Source organism: Thamnophis sirtalis, unplaced genomic scaffold (assembly GCF_051295495.1).
Source record: "Thamnophis sirtalis isolate CommonGarterSnake01/CBP01778 unplaced genomic scaffold, rThaSir2_p1.2 scaffold_3, whole genome shotgun sequence".
In the NCBI taxonomy this organism is placed as follows: domain Eukaryota; kingdom Metazoa; phylum Chordata; class Lepidosauria; order Squamata; family Natricidae; genus Thamnophis; species Thamnophis sirtalis.
Window position 1 is genome coordinate 126197140 of NW_028261383.1, and position 18771 is coordinate 126215910.

General features: G+C 40.2%; 1 protein-coding gene across 2 annotated transcripts; it reads right to left on the minus strand.

Moving 5' to 3' along the window:
- Positions 1 to 9302: 9302 nt before the first annotated feature.
- Positions 9303 to 18496, minus strand: OTOP2 (otopetrin 2). Of its 2 annotated transcripts, none has more exons than XM_014057384.2 (6): positions 17783 to 18496; positions 16844 to 16977; positions 15798 to 15856; positions 14547 to 14665; positions 13325 to 14211; positions 9303 to 11046 (listed from the first exon to the last, which is right to left on the minus strand). In XM_014057384.2, exons 1-6 carry the CDS (start codon positions 18195 to 18197, stop codon positions 10960 to 10962), a joined length of 1701 nt encoding a protein of 566 aa, XP_013912859.1. In that variant the 5' UTR covers positions 18198 to 18496; the 3' UTR covers positions 9303 to 10959. The 2 variants fall into 2 exon arrangements, with proteins under 2 accessions (XP_013912859.1, XP_013912857.1); XM_014057382.2 differs by having other exon boundaries at positions 10954 to 11451; positions 17783 to 18495.
- Between the last annotated feature and the right edge of the window lie 275 nt (positions 18497 to 18771).

Below are 18771 nucleotides of genomic sequence, written 5' to 3' on the forward strand. Positions count from 1 at the left end.
AGGCTGCCACCCTTGAGTAATATGCAGAGATGTTGAACTACAATTCTCAGCATTCCCAGCTCAATTTTTTGGGTCACCCTTGCAGTATGAACTTCCCTTTAGAACAGGGGTGTCAAACTCAAGGCCTGGGGGCGGGATCTGATCCATGGAGTACTTAGATCTGGCCCACAGGGCCACCCTGGAAATAGCAAAGGACCGGCCTGCGGTGCCAGCTACCAGTTTCCTGAATAAGAAGCGAAATATTTTGTTCTTCCTCAAGAAAGAAAACAGTCCAGTTGCCTTTTTTTGGGGAAAAAAAAGCACAATTGAGACTACTAGATTCCTGATTCTTGTCACCAAAGACTAACTGGGATTGGCGACATATTAGATGCAGAGAAATCCAGCCATTTTGCCCTTTACTAGTAAGCAAATCATGTCACCCAGATTACCTCAAGGAAGGAAAAGTGGAAATGACTCAGTTATTTTTTTTTCAATTTCACCATGATGCAATCCTCTTACATAAATTGGGCATAGTGGCTGAAAGAGCATTAATCTTGCAAATCATCATCATTTCCTCCTGCTGATTAGCTGCCTTAGGAGGAATGCTTGCATGCTCCCACATAAGAATATAACTGGATTTCTCAACATGCTAATCAATAGGTTAAATGTCAGTAAAAAGGTAAGTGAACAGGAAGTTGCACAAAGCATAGCGATTAATCAGGGAGTCTTCTTTATATACTTGCATGCTTTGGTCCTCCAACACACACCTGTCTTGTGCAAAGATCACAGGTGTAAAAATGTTTTGTGAAGGAAACTATTTTATGTTTAAGTGAAGCCATTTTGTTCTAAGTATCAAAATGGCTATGATAGATTGCCTGATTTTTTCGTATCTACATGATAGTCCTGGGAAAGAATGTGAGAACATGATAAATCATCCAGTTGTACCAGCTGCAAGGACAAATAAGGTGGTGAGCACAAGATGTGTGGTGATAAGAGGAAGCAAGATAGTGAAATAAGGTAGTTTTACTGAACAGATCATAATTGCTACAGGGACAATTACTACCCTGATTGTGCAAAATCATAAAAGGCATGTACAGGAGGAAAGGGGCTGAGTGAATCCCTGCCTTCTTGCTTGCAAGCTGAATATACATTAATCCGATGGATGCCAATAGAATCCAAAGATTTCTCTGTGGCAGAGCTCACACTTTTTAAATTTTTTATTTTTACTTTTCTTCAACTGCAAGGACACAGAGTACTGATGTGAAGACACATGGGTGGAATCACTTGTTCTCAGAGGGAATTTAGGGGTCACTTTTAAAGGGGGGGTGATGTCTCACATGAGGTCAGCTGGACAGCTGACAGCCCAGATTTGAGACCCAAGCTCCATGCGATGCGGTGAGCTCCCGTTTCTTGCCTCAGCTCCTGCCCACCTAGCAGTTTAAATAGATAAATTTATACCATTTTGGTGGGAAGACAACACTGTATATGGTTGTATACACTTTGGTGTATTGCCATGCTAGCCACATGACCACGGAAATTGTTTTTGGACAATGCTGGCTCCCTTGGCCAAGAAATGGAGACGATCCCTGTTTTCCTAGAGCCCTAAACACGACTAATAGGGAAACTTTTAGCTTTAATAAGAGAATCAGAGCTGCCTGCAACTCCTGGACCAAGGATGGCATCGATGGTGGGATTCAATTTTTTTTACTACTGGTTCTATGGGCGTGGCTTTGTGGGCATGGCAGGGAACGATACTGTAAAATCTCCATTTTCGCCCACTCCAGGGAAAGTTTACTGCAAAATCTCAATTTAATCCTGATCAGCTGGGACTCGGGAGGCAGAGAATAAATTGGGGGGGGGGGGGCAGCCAGAGGTGATTTTTGCTGGCTCTTCGAACTACTCAAATTTTTCGCTACTGGTTCTCCAGAACTGGTCAGAACCTGCTGAATGCCACCTCTGGATGGCATGCTTTATGCCCTGATGATGTGTTGCTAAAATTTAATTATGATCAGGCATTTCAGGTAATGGCAATTTTGAATGTTCTGCTCAGAAAAAAACAAATCTGAGCTAGGTTGTTGTTTGCATAGTATTCCACCCATGCTCTTCAGCAATTTTTGCCATTGAACTTACCCTCAGTCCATAAATGAACAGATTCAAGTCACTTTTCCTTTAAAGTTTATGGCTAATATTTCCAAATGCTGTACATAGGTAATTGGGTAATTCTTCCTAGGCTGGGAATATCAAATGTAAGAAATGAACAACTCCCCTCACCTTTCTCTCTCTTTTTGTCTGTGTCCTCCCACCCAGGAACTTTTGGTAGTGCTAGCTTTGGCTAACTCTCTTCATCCTGCAAAAAACACATCTTAAGGCGTTCCCAGTCAGAAAGTGTTTCTTTGGATTAGATTCTTTAATACTGTAAAGCAAGGGTCCTCAACTCCTTGGCCCATGGATTGGACCTGGGCCATGGCATGCCAGAAACAGGGCTGTGTAAATAAGCGAAGCCCCATCCGTGGGATGCAGGCATCATGCAAAACCATGCCGGGTGTATGGAAAAATCTTTCTCCTCTTGAAAAAGCACCTTTGGGACAGCCATCACCTGGATGACTGAGAATCTCCATAGAACTGCTCCCTGATGCCGAAAAGTTTGGGGGGCCCTACTGTAAAATGTTTGAAACCTCCCCTTTCTTTTTTGTCTGCCACTCAGTTCGGCCAATTAAAATTAATTGGTTGCATTGTCTTAGATTTGAAGGTCACATGGAAGCAGCTGATTATTTGAAACTCCTTATTGATTCCTTCCCTGTATTTTTCAGTTGGCCTGTCTTCTTCTTTCTTCTTCTCTTGTGCTATTCTATCCATTCAGTCTTCCTACCCTATGATTTCCCTTGAGCCTGCTTAGTCCTGCCTGCTTTTGCCTGAATGCCCTGTCATTACCACACCCAGACTCATTACTTGCTGTCTCAGCCAGCTGAACCGCCTTGGCATCACACCTTACGCTGACACTGGTGGTCCTGCGTGAATTTGAAGGAATGGTCAGGCTCCTCCCGGGTTGAGTGATGATGCAAAGTCGGTGTACATGACCCAGGCAGGATTTTTCATTTCCCACCGTTAGCGAGAGATTTGGGCTCTTTCTCACATCCCCACAATTTTAGCATAAAGATACCTGGTAACAGTTTCCATACCACACCCTCCTGATGTTACCTTTGTCTCATCCCCCATATACAATTGAGGCAGCGTAAAGACATCTTCTCCATTCAATTTTAAAGAGGCGTTCCCCTGTCCTCCCGATACAGTATTTGCCACAACACGCTTCATTGGTGATGTAGTAGTTGGTAATGTGGTCGTTACCACTAGGAGTAAGATCTGCCAGCATCTATTAGGGTTGTGTGGTGGGCACAATCTGTTCCTTGCGGTTGTTGGGAATCTGTTGTGGCCCACCAGCAGAGCTGGTGGCAGACTCAGACAGTGAGGAGGTTGGGGAAGAACATGGGCCAGTCCTGGAGATTAGGGAAGGCTCTGATGAGGGCTCTGCATCAGAGGTAGAGCGGGGGCCAGGGCCGTCTGACAGTTATCAGCTGCCTTTGGAGTCGGACATCGGTGGGAAAGAAGAACAGCTGGAGCCTGTTCCAGATGTGAGCATGCACAGAGCTGCCAGGAGAAGGGAACAGCTAAGGAACAAGGGCCGACTTGGGAGTAAAGGCACAGATGGACAGTGAATAGCCCCTCCCAGAGGGAATGAAGAGGAGCAAAAGGGGAGTGGAGTTGGCAGGAGACAATTTGTTTCATTAGTGTGAAGATTTGTTTGTGACTCTCAGAGACTCCTTGCCAATTATTTTTTGTACAGCATTGCAAAGGTATCGACCTGGCAGCTCTCCAAACCTGATAAAGTCTGTGGTTGTAAATTTACCCTTGAAAGACTGCTGGGATTTTGCTGGATGTGAATGAGAGGAATTCACATTAGCTTAATAAAAAGGGGGTTGCCTCTTGATTTTCTGAAGCCTAGGTCAGAACAGAATCCCGGATTTGGTTTGGGACAGACACCTGGCTTCTCTAGAGATTTCTGCCCTTGCACTCTCTGAAACTTTCCGAAGCATTTTGAGGTTTTCATGTGGGTTTCTTCTACCGAGAGGTTTTCAAATACAATTCTGTGTTCCACTGAAACTGAGAGAGAAAGACTTGGGGTCTGGGTGCATGGTAAGATCTGTAGGAAGTCAAAACCCATTCCTCTCCCAGAAAAATGAAATATCCTAGGAAATATTGAAAAGGCAGAATATTTCCCTGGATGTGAAAAGGAAGAAACATTTTTAAAAGAGAGAATAGCTCCCTGCAGTTTCCTGCCCCCACCCCCTTTGTCAATGGGCCATTAAGATGTCCAAGGCAGTCCCTTTATATGATAAAGAGTTCTTCTCTTTAGCTCCAGGGGGATGGGATTAAAGCATGATAATATTGGCCCTTTACCCAACTCACCACATGGCATCTGAGAACTCAACCAAACCTGGATTCAAAACGCAGCCTAGAGAGTTGCCCCTGCATGGCCCCATGTGAGTCTGAAAACCAATTGGAATACATTTCTTACACAGGAACAGGAAACAGAGAGGTGGGGCTGAACAGATTATAAAAATCCTAGCAACCCCCTCCCTCAACTCTTCTCTTCTCCACCAACACTGAAGCATGTGATCACCTTTTCTGTTCAGGACTCAAGCCATGTGGTCCTGCCCACCATTAAACCATTTTTCCAAGCAGCCTCCATGTTTCCAGTGTCTTTTTCCCCACTTGGGGCTGAACCCAGAAGGACATTTCTTTCAATAGATCTTTACTGCATCTGCTAAAGAGTTTCAGGTGGCCATTGTCCCCCCACCTCTGATTTTATTACTTGGGGAAGGCTCACCATTTCCCCTCCTCCATTCGATTCCTGCTTGTGAACATGGCAGCCCTGAGAGTGGAATGTGACTTATTGCCAGCACAGCCAGTCCTTTGTATTGGTAGTATTTGTCAAAGTACCTGTGACCGGCCAGCTGGCTGGGCTATTATTTTAAAATATGGGTTTAGTGTTCGTTGAAAAGAGTGTTAGGCCCATGCTTGGAAATAGCTTGACAGCTATATAATTGGAGCACATGTGATGCCAATCAGTTGTCCAATTAGTTGGACAACCTAACTGGTAGTTAAACAAGCTGAACTCGCCAAGATTTATCCCAGGGCAGAGGAGAGTTGCTAATTTTTTTACTACTGGTTCGGGCGCGCTCCTGCATGCACAGAAGCGTCCAGGCGGGTGGGCAGAGCCCACCTCGGCCCCAGGTCTATCAAAGTTATGGCCCACAGCCAAGATGCATCACGTGCTGGCTACGCCCCATCCGGTTTAGCAAGGGGAAAAAAGTCATGTGATGACGCCGTGACAATGCGAGTTTGACACCCCTGATTTACCCAATCCCACCTCATTCATTAGGGAGAAGGAAGGTTATTTTTCCATCAGAGATGTCACTTGGTAGAAGAGGAAAAGGATTGATCAATCACTTTAACTTGCCTCAAATTAAAACAGCAGAGACGGGTCTGGTTGTTGGCTTCATTACTGTGACAGAAGAACATGTGACAATCAGGTCAAAGGACTTTCTACTTTCCCTGCATTCCTGACTGATGTGAAACAATTTAGCATGGCTATCTGGCTGTGCCTTCAGGGGACTGTAAAGAAATTCATCTACACAGTATCTTTTAAGCAGTGAACCATCAATCTCACCCTCCCTACCTCAAAATGGAAAACATCTTGCTAAATTTCAATGACTGAAATTTAATAGTATTGATCAAAGTAGACAATTTGTTAATAATATAACATCCAACTATTAACAGATGATTACTTGTTAACAGGTGGCCAGCTCTGTAATCTAAATTAATGTTACTGTATAGATTAAAAAAAAAACCTTTGTCATTAAGCTGAATTAAAATGCTACCTACCAATCCTTGAACCAGCAGAAGATTGGTGTAAAATTTGCTACAGTGGTCCTTATAATTCTTTTTATTTATTTATGGTATATTAAGGAGAAGGAATTGGTAGATTCCTCCAGCTTTGTTTCTTCCCATTCCCATCAACATCACCAACCAGTAAGAAAAAAAATCACCAATCACTCTTGTTAACGTGGGATGGAGAGGAAAGAAAATTAGTTTTGACAGATGGTTAAACTTGCTTTGTGCAAGTGTTTCATGAAGGTGAATTCAAAAACATCTGCAACATCTTGCCCTCTTTGATCCAGTTTTTGGAACTGAGTGGCCGGTGACTAGGCAGGAGAAGGGGGAGATGGTTGGAAAGGACCAGATTCTCCAGGCGTCCAAAGCCTCTGGAAAACAAGGTTGAGGAACTGGGTAGGAGGAAGAATGTCCTCATCAGCTCTAAACCTGTGTACCTATTGGGAGACATCTGGCTGTGCCACTGGCTTGAATGTTCCATGAAGTGTAACAACTTAACTCCATGGCCACAACCTCTGTTGGACAAGAGAAAAAAATATGCCAGTACAGCTAGGGACACCCTAAGGCTGATTCACATATATTATTAGATTTAGGCAATATGTTGTTGCTATAGTTGTTGTAAATGATAAGTTCACAGATTCAGCAATAATTGCTAACTGAGAGATGTCAAATGTAAGAACTTAAATATATTCATGGCTGTATTGGAATTCCATGTCATCCTGGCTGTGCTGGTTAATGACCACAATAAAATCTTTCATTGTTGGACTTGAGGAGGAACCAACGTCTCAACGATACGGACGTGCGGTCTCGATGCTCCGAGACCACAGCCGGTACTTTTGCCACTGGGTGGTCCAATCAGACCTAAAATGTCCCACAGAGACGGTGATCAGGAAGAATACGTCTTGCTAACCTCAAGGACATCGCAAAGTCCCTGATCAATGCAAGTGAAGTTCTTCAAGCTGGCGACAAAAAATCCAGCCAAGGCTGATGAAGTCAGGGCGGCTCCAAAACGAAAGGATATGGAAAGAGAAAGTGTTTCCAGCTGGTGAGAAACATTTACCATTTTAAAAAGAGACTGCCTATAAAAACTTAAAATTAATTTAAATTGGAGAACAGAAGAATTAAGTGGCAGAATTAAATTTGGAATGGTTTTGGACAGTGGGTTATCTTACTTTTTAAATGCTACTTTTATGGATGGAATTTATGCAAGCCTTTTAAAACGAATGGATTAAGTTTTCTTCTACTACTTTTTTCTCCTTTATTATTCTCTGTAACCTAAGGACTAAAATTTTCCTCTTTCATTACTGTAGGTGTTCTCCTAACTCATTCAAAAATTGGACTATTTTTTAAACTTGAAATACAAAAAAGATACGATAAGAAATAAAGAAATTTGCAACAATAACACTGCTACTCGGAGGCTGGAAGGTTTGTGTAGTGGAAACGAAATACTCTTATTTTTTTCACTGATTATTTTGGCTTAGCACTACAAGAGCTCACTGCTTGGTTATAGAGAGTGATAAGAAGGAAAGCATACAGATGTCCCTTTGAAGTATATCTTTAACCAGAGAAAAGTGAAAACAAAATGTTATTGTGAATCTATGCTTAATCTTATTAACCTTCCAAGCCAGAGCAGCTGTGTTTGTTAGCTGGAGATAATGGCACAATTTCAACAGCAGAAAGAAACCTTAAGCTTGCCAAAGATCTTCTCAGAAATACAGAACTTATCAAATACATATGAGAGGATAGAGAAGAAGCTGGAAGACTTAGAGCATCTAACAGCAAAATATGATGAAGAAGTTGAGGATGTTCGTCAAGTGTAAAACATGGTGGTTAAAACAAAAAAAATCGAAGTGGAAAATGAATATAAAGAAATTAAATTTGCTGATATTTATGGTGATTGGTTTGTCTCTGAAAATGGAAAGAATGGAATACTGAAAGAGGAATTAAATGGAGGGGAAATTTATCCCAGATGGCAAGATACAGAAGAAGAAAAAACAAAAGAATTTATGGATTTAAAGAGAGAAATTTTATTAGCAATATCATTGATAACACTACTGACAATCAAAGAGAAGCTGATTAAGGAAACAGAAGAAGGGCATCAAGATTACATGAGAGATCTTATAAGCAAGGAGTTGCTAAGAGGAGTCCATACAAAGTTGATCAAAGAGATGATTAGAGGACTGACACCACAAATGGCAGAAGATATGAGATTGTTTTGCTATTGGAAAGATACAGGTTGATAAATGGAAGAGTATAATTTAAAACTAGTTAAATCTAGTGAAATTTATTGGCAATATAGTTTAAATAAATAATTGATAATGTTACTAATGTATACAATGTGTAATGTCATGATGAGTATAATTGGATATGAATATTGAATGGTACCCATGAAAGGAAGACTAGAAATCCCTTTGGATTATATATAAAGATTAATTAAAAAAGAACTAAGTTAGATACAGTTAAAGTTTTGATTATTAGGGGGAAAATGTTATGATACAGGATATAGTTCAATAAAGGAGGGATAAGGATAACAACGTATATATAGATATGGCTATAACATAAGGAAACTGGATGTAAATTCTAAACAGTGATTTGGAAAGGAGGATTAGAAAATTTTGTTATTAAATATTATGGATGTTTAGCTAGAATAGGACACAAGGATTCAGTGTTAGTGGAGGATTTTAGAAATAGCAAACGAAAGGCCAGTATGTGGTTATGTATTAAATCTTGGTATATTTTATGATGAAGGATGTTTAAACGATTATAGTCAAATGAAAATGGAGATATGATGATGGTAACATGTATAAATATCTGAGTTAAAATACCTGAATTAATATGAAGTATGTTTGTTGACTGTGGAAGAGATTCATGAAAGTCTTTTTGTAACCAACTGATACACTTTCTACAGCATGTAAAGAAGGATGTTGTGTTTGTTTTGAAAATTAAAAATAAAATAAAAATATATTTAAAAAAGTCTTTCATTGTTTGGTTTTATTTTTGAAATCAGTCCTTTCCCAATTTCCATGGTGGAAATAGCACCATTGATCACAAACACTGTTACTGAACAGGATGTTTGAAGGAAAATCAAACAAGACAAGAATTCACAAGTAAATAAACAGATTCTAGTTCTGTTTAACAGACTACTTTTGCCTTTCTTTTGGATTTCCTACTCTGATATCCACTTTCTGTCATCATTATGCCATACTGACTGCAGCAAGATTTTTTTCTTAAGGTTCCAAAACTGCTCAGTGAAAAAAAATTCTTGAAAGCAGGTTAATGAAACAGGCAAATAATAAATTTCAGAAGCAAATAAGATATGCAGGACAAAGTGGAACAATTTCCTTTTATTGTGTCATCAGAGATATTTTAACTTCTGTGGAGCCTGTCATCTTTACTCTCCCTCAAGCCATTTTCCAAAATCACATTTCTTTTCATTGTAAATACAATTTCATAAGAAAAAAATGGGACTCTTAAACAGTGCAATTAAATAACTATTGTGATGATCAACCAAATCTCTAGTCAAATTCTTCCACAGATTGAAATATGTCAAAAATTCATACCATTAGCACAGCTGTTACCTTGTACACTGGAAAGAATTAGATAAGCCAAGCTTTGGGCAACCTTTAAAACATGTCAGATACTTCTAGATAGAATCCAGTATCAAAGGGGAATTTTGCACCAGATTGGCTTTACGTATGCATGAAGACAAAGATAGTGCTGCTATCCTGCTGTGCATATCAAAGACTGATTTCAGAAAGCGTAACATTGCAGAGAATCTCTTAGTCCTGTTCAATTAATCACCACATTAATCAAATAAGATTTCATAATCTGTTATTGAAGCTAGAATAGGGAACTCTAATCTTGAAAATTAGGACCAGCAAAATTTATTTACTTTTTTGGAATGGAAATATATATTCTGTTAATTTCTCCTCTTATCAGCTGTGGTTTATGGTCATATAGAATTGAACGGCATGATTTAAATTTAATACAAAGAGGCGTAGAAATTGTTCTACCGGTACATCCAAATACCAGCCTAGGAGAGATGCCTCAATGGTGGCCAAAAAAGAGAGGAATCTCTTTAAAGCAATCCTCTCCAACCTGATTAGCAAAGTTCCCATCGCTCCAGCAACATGCCCCAAACTCTTAACATGAAGATAGAAGGTGACAGAAAACACATTTTGATGCATGTGAAGAGACAACTAAATTAAGAAAGGGTATTATAAAGGAATAAATTCCATAGGTTCTCATTGATGGTCAATTTCTCTTTTTAGTGCTAGGAGGGCTTAGTAACACAATGATGATCTTAAGCCAATGCAGAAGATCTGGAATTATTTATATGACCATTATCCTAAGGCGTGAACTATAACTAAAAGGGGTGTGTGTTTGTGTATAAGATTTTGTGAAGGAAGCACTATCTAACTAATCTAGCTCTAGACAGAGTTGTAGATACTTCATGCCATCGTCCTAAAAGAGATCCTCCAATGGGATATGAAGGAGAACAATATCCCCCTTGCTGCAAACTCTGAGCTGAAGCAGCAGAGGAAGTACCACCTTTGGCAGGCTCCCAGTTAAACGCTACTAGAGGACTAAACTTGGGCATGCGGGGAGGGGTTTCCCTACGGTGGTTCTCTGGGGCTTCATTTCCCTTTTAATTATCACAATGAGAATCAATAAATATGTACATTTTATAAAAATAGGCTCATTAAAAAAAAATCCAATTATCGTTAAAAACTAACATTTCTTATTACGCTCCTGACAGAATAACCCTTTAGATGGACTCATACAGTCTTCAGGCCCTGATTCAGGACAGCAAGGAAGTCCCATCGAAACCCAGAACAGCTCCAGGATTCTTCTCATCATGTATGAACATTAACAGGGTCGTATTTTCCTGAGCCCTTCATAAATCACTGGAGAAGGGATCGAAAGGTCAGGAAGGAATCTCATGACGCCATCCAAATGGCACAAAGGCACAGTTACTTTTAAGAGTCTTCAACATTCACTAAATTCTTCTTTTCAAGTTGTGACTCCTCAGACTGCTCTACTGAAGTCAAAAATGTCCTTTAAAGTGACCAGGAGTGAATCTAGGCCTCTATAAGGTCCTTGATGTCTGCATATCTGGTAGAAAATGAAAACATAACTGAAGATGATTATCAAGAAAAGGAGTCCTTAAAATAGGGAAAAAAGGGAGGGTTTGTTTCGACTATTGTCAGTTCTCTGCATAATGCCCATCAAATCACTGGGCCTGGCACCCAAAGGGACTCAACCGCCTCAGTGTAGCTCTTTAGGCTTTAAACTCCTGGGTGCGGTGTGAGAAATGTGGGCTCTTCTAAAAAGTTCTTCATTTCTCCATTAGGACATGACATAGACCTCCGTTAAGCTAGCAACCGCATGCATTCGGTAGAAGATGCCGAAGGGTAAGCAGATGTCCACAATAGCAGCCCACATGGGGTAACCATAGAATTCAAGCTCTGTGGTATTATCAAATTGTGGCCGGGCTCCAAACGCAGGCATAATCCAGAGCTGTTTGGGAAAGAGACAAAGATAACAGCACTGTCAGCAAGTAAAAACAAGGAAGAACGAGACTAGCGAGGCCCAGTTTTTGATGCAAGAGCTACCTCGATGTGAGATTAAACACAGGGCAGCCTGATTCCAAGAGCATCAGAAGCAATGCCATCTAAGTATAAACATTTAACTGACATGCCTCTGTGTCACTGAATTCTTTAAGGCAATGAATGACCCTGATCCAAAAGAGTATGGAGTACCCTAGAACAGTGTTTCTCAACCTTGGCAGCTTTAAGATGTGTTGGACTGCTGGTTGCAGAATTCTGAGAGCTGAATTCTTGAGCAATTTTGGGTGGTTCAAAATAACAGCAAGATTGAGAAAGACTGCCCTAGAATTTTGTTAATTTTTATTTACCCCAAATATTATGCCTAATGGACAAGAGCCATACATCTTCTCCTGCAGTGCCACAATCTACTCCCCCTCCTTCATGCCAGTTTCCCAGTATTTTTTACGAATGCCAGATGCATATTTGCATTTCCTTTTCCGTCACAGAAAGGGTATTGCAGCCCAGTCAGGATAAAAATGAGAGATGATCCACTATAACGTGTCTTGGGGCTTTCTAGAGAAAAGGTGGAATATGACTGGACAAAATGTAAAAGTCACTAATTTATTCAAACTACTTTGGTGCAGTCAAATATGCACAAAAAACAGCAAGTACTGCAAGGCAATCTTCCACAAGTCAAATTCAGCGTTTCCCTTCATTTGCAATGTGTGCAGAACAGCACACCTAATTGTTGTTTATTACTCAGTCCTGCCTCTCCTCTTGCTGCTTCTGCAGCTCCTTTTATTTTAAAAAAGATGCCAAATTTGTATTTATTTGTACAGCTTTTAAATGGTTGAAAAACAAATGGAGGAAGGGAGGGAGATGGCTTTGCATTTACTCCACTTTCCACCAACAAAACTAGTTTCTCTTAATATAAAATCTGGGAAACTGAACATCATTAAACAGAATTTAGAGAACATCAATTTACTATATCACACTAGTCAATTTATACACAACCGCTACTCTCTTTAGAATGCTACTTTTAAAAAGACCTGGAAGAAATGGATGGCTCAGCTGATTCTTGGCCTTTTTTTTGGATATAGACATCACCTATCACATGAAAGGTTTCATACTTCTCTTCCTCTCCTCTTTGTTATCTGACAGTGATGTGAAGCACAGTAAAGTAAACAATACAGTAACACGTTTGGATCAGAGGTGGTATTCAGCGGGTCTGACCAGTTCTGGAGAACTGTTAGTGGAAATTTTGAGTAGTTCAGAGAATCGGTAAATACCACCTCTGACTGGCCCCACGAGTCTCAGCTGATGAGGAAGAAATGGGGATTTTGCAGTAACCTTCCCCTGGAGTGGGGAGGGAATGGAGATTTTACAGTATTCTTCCCCTGCCACGCCCTCCAAGCCACACCATGCCCACCACGCTACACCCACAGAACTGGTAGTAAAGATTTTTGAATCCCACCACTGGTTTGGATTCCAAGAAGAAAGAAAAGAAAACTCAAGTAGGGGTAGCAGCTCCATGATTTTTGTAATTGTTTTTCCTCAGTCTAGTCCTCCCTTCATTTTTTTACACTACTATCCCCAACATCCCTAACTAGCTTGTCTGCAACTCTTGGGCATGTTTGCTAGAGATTGGGGGTGTGTATGTTCGTTGAAGTTATAATTGAGACAATTCAATAAGATCAGCAAAACTTCATATTTCAGTGTGAAGGTGTTTTGGTTGAATAGGATTGAAGCTAGTTCTATCTTTCGCTATTCGACAAGAACAAAGGAACTACTCTAACTATCAATGACTAATCCAATTTTGGCTCAAATAAAATGGTCCTACTTACAATTGCATTACACAGGAGCAGGAATAATGAGCTTTCTTTTAAGAATCTCCTCCGCCAGCTGATTTTCTTGGACGTACTGATGGATCGTGTTATTTCATGAGGAGCCTGGATGGCTAGTCCTGGAGATGTTGGTGATAAAGCGTTTCCATCTTCAGGGACGCGAAGCGATACAGCATTTAAGTTGACAAAAGTGAGACCATAAATGTCTTTCTCCTGATGGTCCACTTTGCTTTCCCTTTTTAAGGGCTGCCGATGGAGGCCTTCAATTATGAAAATGTTCTGGAAAGTATGCTGGGCAATCATCAGCAAGGAATAGGTCAGGTTGAGGGCATTGATTGTGTCCCTTGGAGAACTGGCCACAGTGGCCACAATAGAGTAATAGGAAATGGCATATTGCCCTAAGGCTGCACCCATTAATAAGGCCACGTCAAGTGTTCTAGTTGGATTCTTCTCACGGTCCATGTCTCTCTTGTCAAATCTGTAAACAATGGAGCCCCCCACAGAGATGATGGACATCAGGCTGAGGCAGACAATATTGAAAGTGTAGTACATGGTGAGTACCTGATTCTTCACTTTAGCTTTATTTTTTGAATTGATCTGGATTTCATACACAATCAGGATTGCTATGCCCGACGCCATGATCAAGAGTCCCATTATGAAACCCAAAAAGTAAGTCCTCTTGAAAAGCTTAAACTTGAGATGATGAATGTGGTTGGAATGGTGGTCCATGATGCGGCCAACGTTCTTCCACATGACATAGATCATGGCAGAAGCAAAAAGGCTGTACTCAATATTGAAAGGATATAGCCAAAAGTAACCATTCTTGAAGATTTGGCAGATCTGACTTTTGCAGCCACAGTTGTCAGCGATGCCTTCTTTTAGATCAACTGCAGAGAGAGAAGGAAAGCAGGTCAAGACTAGCTCAGGAAGGATATTTTTTTTAAAAAATGTTTTTTGATTGAAAATGACATTGATGCGCATGTGCGCACACGTGCAAGGCTCCACTTGCATGAATGGCGGGTGAGTAGTGAGCAAGCAAACATGCGTGTGCAAAGTTCCATTGGGCTAACACGCTGTGTGGATTGGAGCTGTGGATGGAGTGTGCTGCTGGACTCACATGCTGGGCCTGGTTGCCAAAATGGAAAGGTTGTGGACCTCTGCCTTAAAATAATGCCCTCTAGGTTCATTTGGTCATAATTCTTATGATTCCCAGTCAACTTACCCATTCTGTGTGAAATATTTCCATCTGGTTTTTTTGATTCAGCCTTATGCACTGATTCATCTGTTACAGCAGACATCCACACTGCTAGATTGGTGGTTAAGATGAGCATCAGTCCACATCTATCATAGAAAAATGGAGAATTCTGGTTTAATGAATAAGCTCTATTCATTCCAAACACCCAATCCCCCAGCAGTGGGATTCCAAATCTTTTCCTACCGGTTCTATTAGAGCGTGCTTCATGCGTGCATGAGCTTTGTGCACGTGCACAGCACTCAAAGACTGCTCTTGGTGTCAGTGCTGATGAGCTGAGCTTTTGTTTAGCTTAGCTGAGGCGCAGCAATCCAGTCTGCCGTGCAAATCAGCTGAGCTAAAAACCAAGGGAATAAAGGACAGGGAAAGGTGGGGGTGGAGCCAACCAGAGGTGGTATTTGCCAGTTCTCCGAACTACTCAAACTTTCCGCTATCGGTTCACCAGAACCAGTCAAAACTGTCTGAACATCACCTCTGAACCTGCCTCGGGAGGCAGAGCAAATAAACAGTAGTGATCAACCTTAACTGAAATACTTTAAGGATAATAGTAATTTAATTACATTCCAAAATGAGCCTAACTCTTCTGCTTGCAAATATTTCTCGAAAAGCTTCTTCCTTTTAATAGAAATTCTTTTCGGTTGGCTAATATAGCATCCTTAGGACCTGTCGTATTACTTTGTGCACCATGACATATTGGCAGAGTAGCAATTGGCAAGTGATTGTTCATTGTAATAAATGAACTTAGTAGTATATAAAGTAAGTTTAGTATAATTTTAAAAAACCACCTTAAAACTATTTCACTGCCAGAAATGTAAAGGAAAATCCTGGCTGTGTTATTATTTATTTCTATTTATTTATTAAATTTATTTGCTGCCTGTTTTGAAATGACTATCCAACTTTGCCCACTTTTATTCTAAAGCAAGAAAATACTCTATTCAGAATTATCACCAGCTTTGGTAGTTAATCTTTTTACATCATATTACCCAATGGAAAAAGTTTCAGAAAAGTGAAAAAGACAGGTGCTCCAGAAATCATTCCCAGATCCAACATGATCCTTGGAAAAGGTCTTTTACCTTAATTGTTGAACACTATTGCTAATATTACTACAGATAATGCACTGTGATTCTGTCTGCCCAAACCCATCCTATTTTTCATTCAGTCAGTGACACTTGCAGCTTAATAAGATGGAAAGACATATTTTTGAATGATCTTGATACTAACCTGGTAAGATCCAAATGTACATGAACACAGTCTTTGGCAGACACCCACAGAAAATAAGTCTAGAAAGAAAGAAAAAAAATGCAAGTTTTAAATTTGCTTTCTATAGCATCTTGTTATCCTGGGTATGAACAGGACAGGGATGGGTTGCTACCGGCATTACTGCTGGTTTGGCACGCAAAAAATGTGTGTGCACATTTGCACCTAAAAAGGTCTGTGCATGTGCTTGTTAGAAAAGGGAAAAAATTAAATTTTTCAATGAAGATTCTTCTGCGCATGCGTAGAACTGCAAATCAAGATGGTGCTGCCGCCGATAAAACTGGTTCAGGGGCGTAGCCGGCCAAGTTACTACCTACTCAGCTGAACCGGTCCAAACTGGTAGGAACCCACCTCTGGACCAGGATAGAGTTTACTAGACTTATTGGAACACATTTTGCAGGATTTTGCTATCCAAGTCCTAAAACACTTATTGCTACTATTTACAACACGGATCTCAGCCATTTTGATATATTTCAAGTTTTTTTTAAACATTTTAGTTAGCTGCCACATCTCACAACCAGTTTATAGATTCTCTAATGTTGGAAAGCACCCATCCTGGCAGAGAAAAAGGATTAAGCATGGATCTAACATGGAGTCACTGTGCAACTACAAAAGGGCTGCGACTGAACACCCCCCCCCCCCAGTTCCTTGAAGCCTTATCTAATTGTTCCCAGGAGTAGGCTGCCAGACTGGGTAGATTCCTGTATAATAGACAGATTCTAATAAAGTGGCTAGCTTAAATCCTGTACATTTAGGTCTGTTTGTTTGTGCCTGACATTTAATTATACTTGAAATACTGGTGCACACAAACCAATCGTTTTGCTATGCTTATTCTAAGAAACAAAATATCACTGCAAAGCTACTCTCTTGAACTGAACAGCACCCTCTTACTATTTAGACTTTTAGATCTTTACCTAGCTTCTATTTTCTCCCTACTATATGTTTCCCCCAACCAATTAGCACTGGATTGCATATAAATATGTTTAAATACATAACAGTTACAAACTCACCTGGATAATTACAAAGACAGCCTGCACAACTGGATACATGATTTTGATGACTGATAAGCACTCGTAGTTACTGAAGTATCCTGTCTTGAATATATCCATCACCAATGTGAGGATTGCAAATAAGACCAAGCCACCTGTTTTGGAAAACAAATGTCATTATCTTCCCATAATAAATACACAATCCAAACTCTCTAATTGAGTTCTATGGACCTCATAGCTATGACAAATCTTCCTCAGCCCAGGAAAGAAGACAAGGGATGCCCCAATTCTGCCAAAACCTGAGCCCTACTTTATTGCACTACTAAAATTGTAAAACTGATTGATTAGTTTATAAATCTTCCCTTGAGCATGTGTGGTGTCCAACTTCAATGTTAGGGTTAAATCTTCTTTTCTACAAATAATGTTTAGGAGCAGCAGAAATCTTTCAAATCCTTAGGGCTATTTTATTCCAGAAATAGTAGTGGCACCATTTCCAAATTTTCACTGAGCACTGAGAGACTTATGGTACACTTTTTATCATTTTGCTCAGACAAGAGACCTGAGCTGCTTGTTCACTTTTATAATTTTCAATCCATACTCCTTATATGCCTGTCCAGAATACCATATTTAATCATAGCTTAGATATACAAAATCAAGCTTGAACTGGATCCAAGACTTAGCTTCGGAGCTGCCTGAACATTAGTGAGCTCTAATTACAGCCTAACTCTGCAGAGCTGTGATCAATATGATTCACAGCTTCCTTCCTGGTACTCGTTTACTCAAAAGCATTTAACATTTCCAATCTTATAAATGCAATGGGAGCCACTGAGATTTTATTTTTTAAACAAACACAGTCTGATGCACTGATAAACCCAGCACTCCTCCAGCATGACAATATTGGCTGTGCTTTGCTTTGCCTCTTATCAAATCAAAGGTACGCTTTAACCAGCATCTCCTTACCTCTTAGCCAGATAGGTCCTGCGTGATTGTCTTTGTAAGGGATGGCAGCCTGCCGCCTGGAGGTACTGAAGATATAGAAGAGCATCCAGATGATGGCAATCAGCATCACAATGGTGAGCATGAAAAAGGCATCGTAGTCATGCAGTTTGACGTTTTTGAATGCCCCACCACTGACAAGAGTACATGCTAGTAGCATCAGGTTGATGGCTAGCAGGATAGAGAAAACACGCCCGCCTTTTTTCCAAACTTCCTTGGGGCTGTGCGGCAAAGAGATAGAGGAGAACCTGTGTATATGTTGGCCCACAGGTGGTAAATGATCAGGACTAAAGCTGCTCTTGTCATCCTTCTGGCCGGAGCCCATGATGGAATCTTCACGTTTGATCTCACTGTTTTTCCTCACAGACACATCGGTCATGGTTTAACCAACACTAATATAGAACTGCCAGCATAAAGGAAAACAGAGAAAGAGAGAATGTGAGAACACTTCAGGAGAAAATATATTCTTTTATATCAGAGTCCAGGTTTCTTTCAGATTTAGACTAATAATGGTTAGATATTAGGCAGATGGAATGGAAAACCGAATTTCAAAATGTAAGTCTACAGTATTTTAAATATGACTTGAGCCAGAATCTCTCAATAACATTTGGATAGAATTTCTTATATAACCCTTTCAATTTGAATGAAAGCCCGTTTTGTTATTCATGTCTGGTTATGATAGATGTAAGGACTTACAATATTTTGGTGAGACTTTATATACACATACAGTACATACATACACATAACATACATACAGTACACACACACACACACACACACATATACACACAGAAATCAATTTCCCTTTTGATACCCTATTTGTTCACCAACAATTTACATTAATTTTTTGAAATTGAGGTCTCCATTTTCTGAACTCGATTCAAACCACATCATGATCCATCAATGAAAAGATGGAACAAATCTGAGTTTCCACCATCTCTTCTGGGGCTTGT

Excerpts from the sequence above, each read along its gene's own strand:
- OTOP2 (XM_014057382.2), bottom strand. The coding sequence starts at position 18,197 with ATGACCGATGTGTCTGTGAGGAAAAACAGTGAGATCAAACGTGAAGAT. Across the intron at positions 16,978-17,782 it reads AGGACCTATCTGGCTAAGAG|GTGGCTTGGTCTTATTTGCA; the intron begins GTAAGGAGATGC and ends TTTCCAAAACAG. Across the intron at positions 15,857-16,843 it reads CTGTCTTTGTAATTATCCAG|ACTTATTTTCTGTGGGTGTC; the intron begins GTGAGTTTGTAA and ends CTTTCTTTCTAG.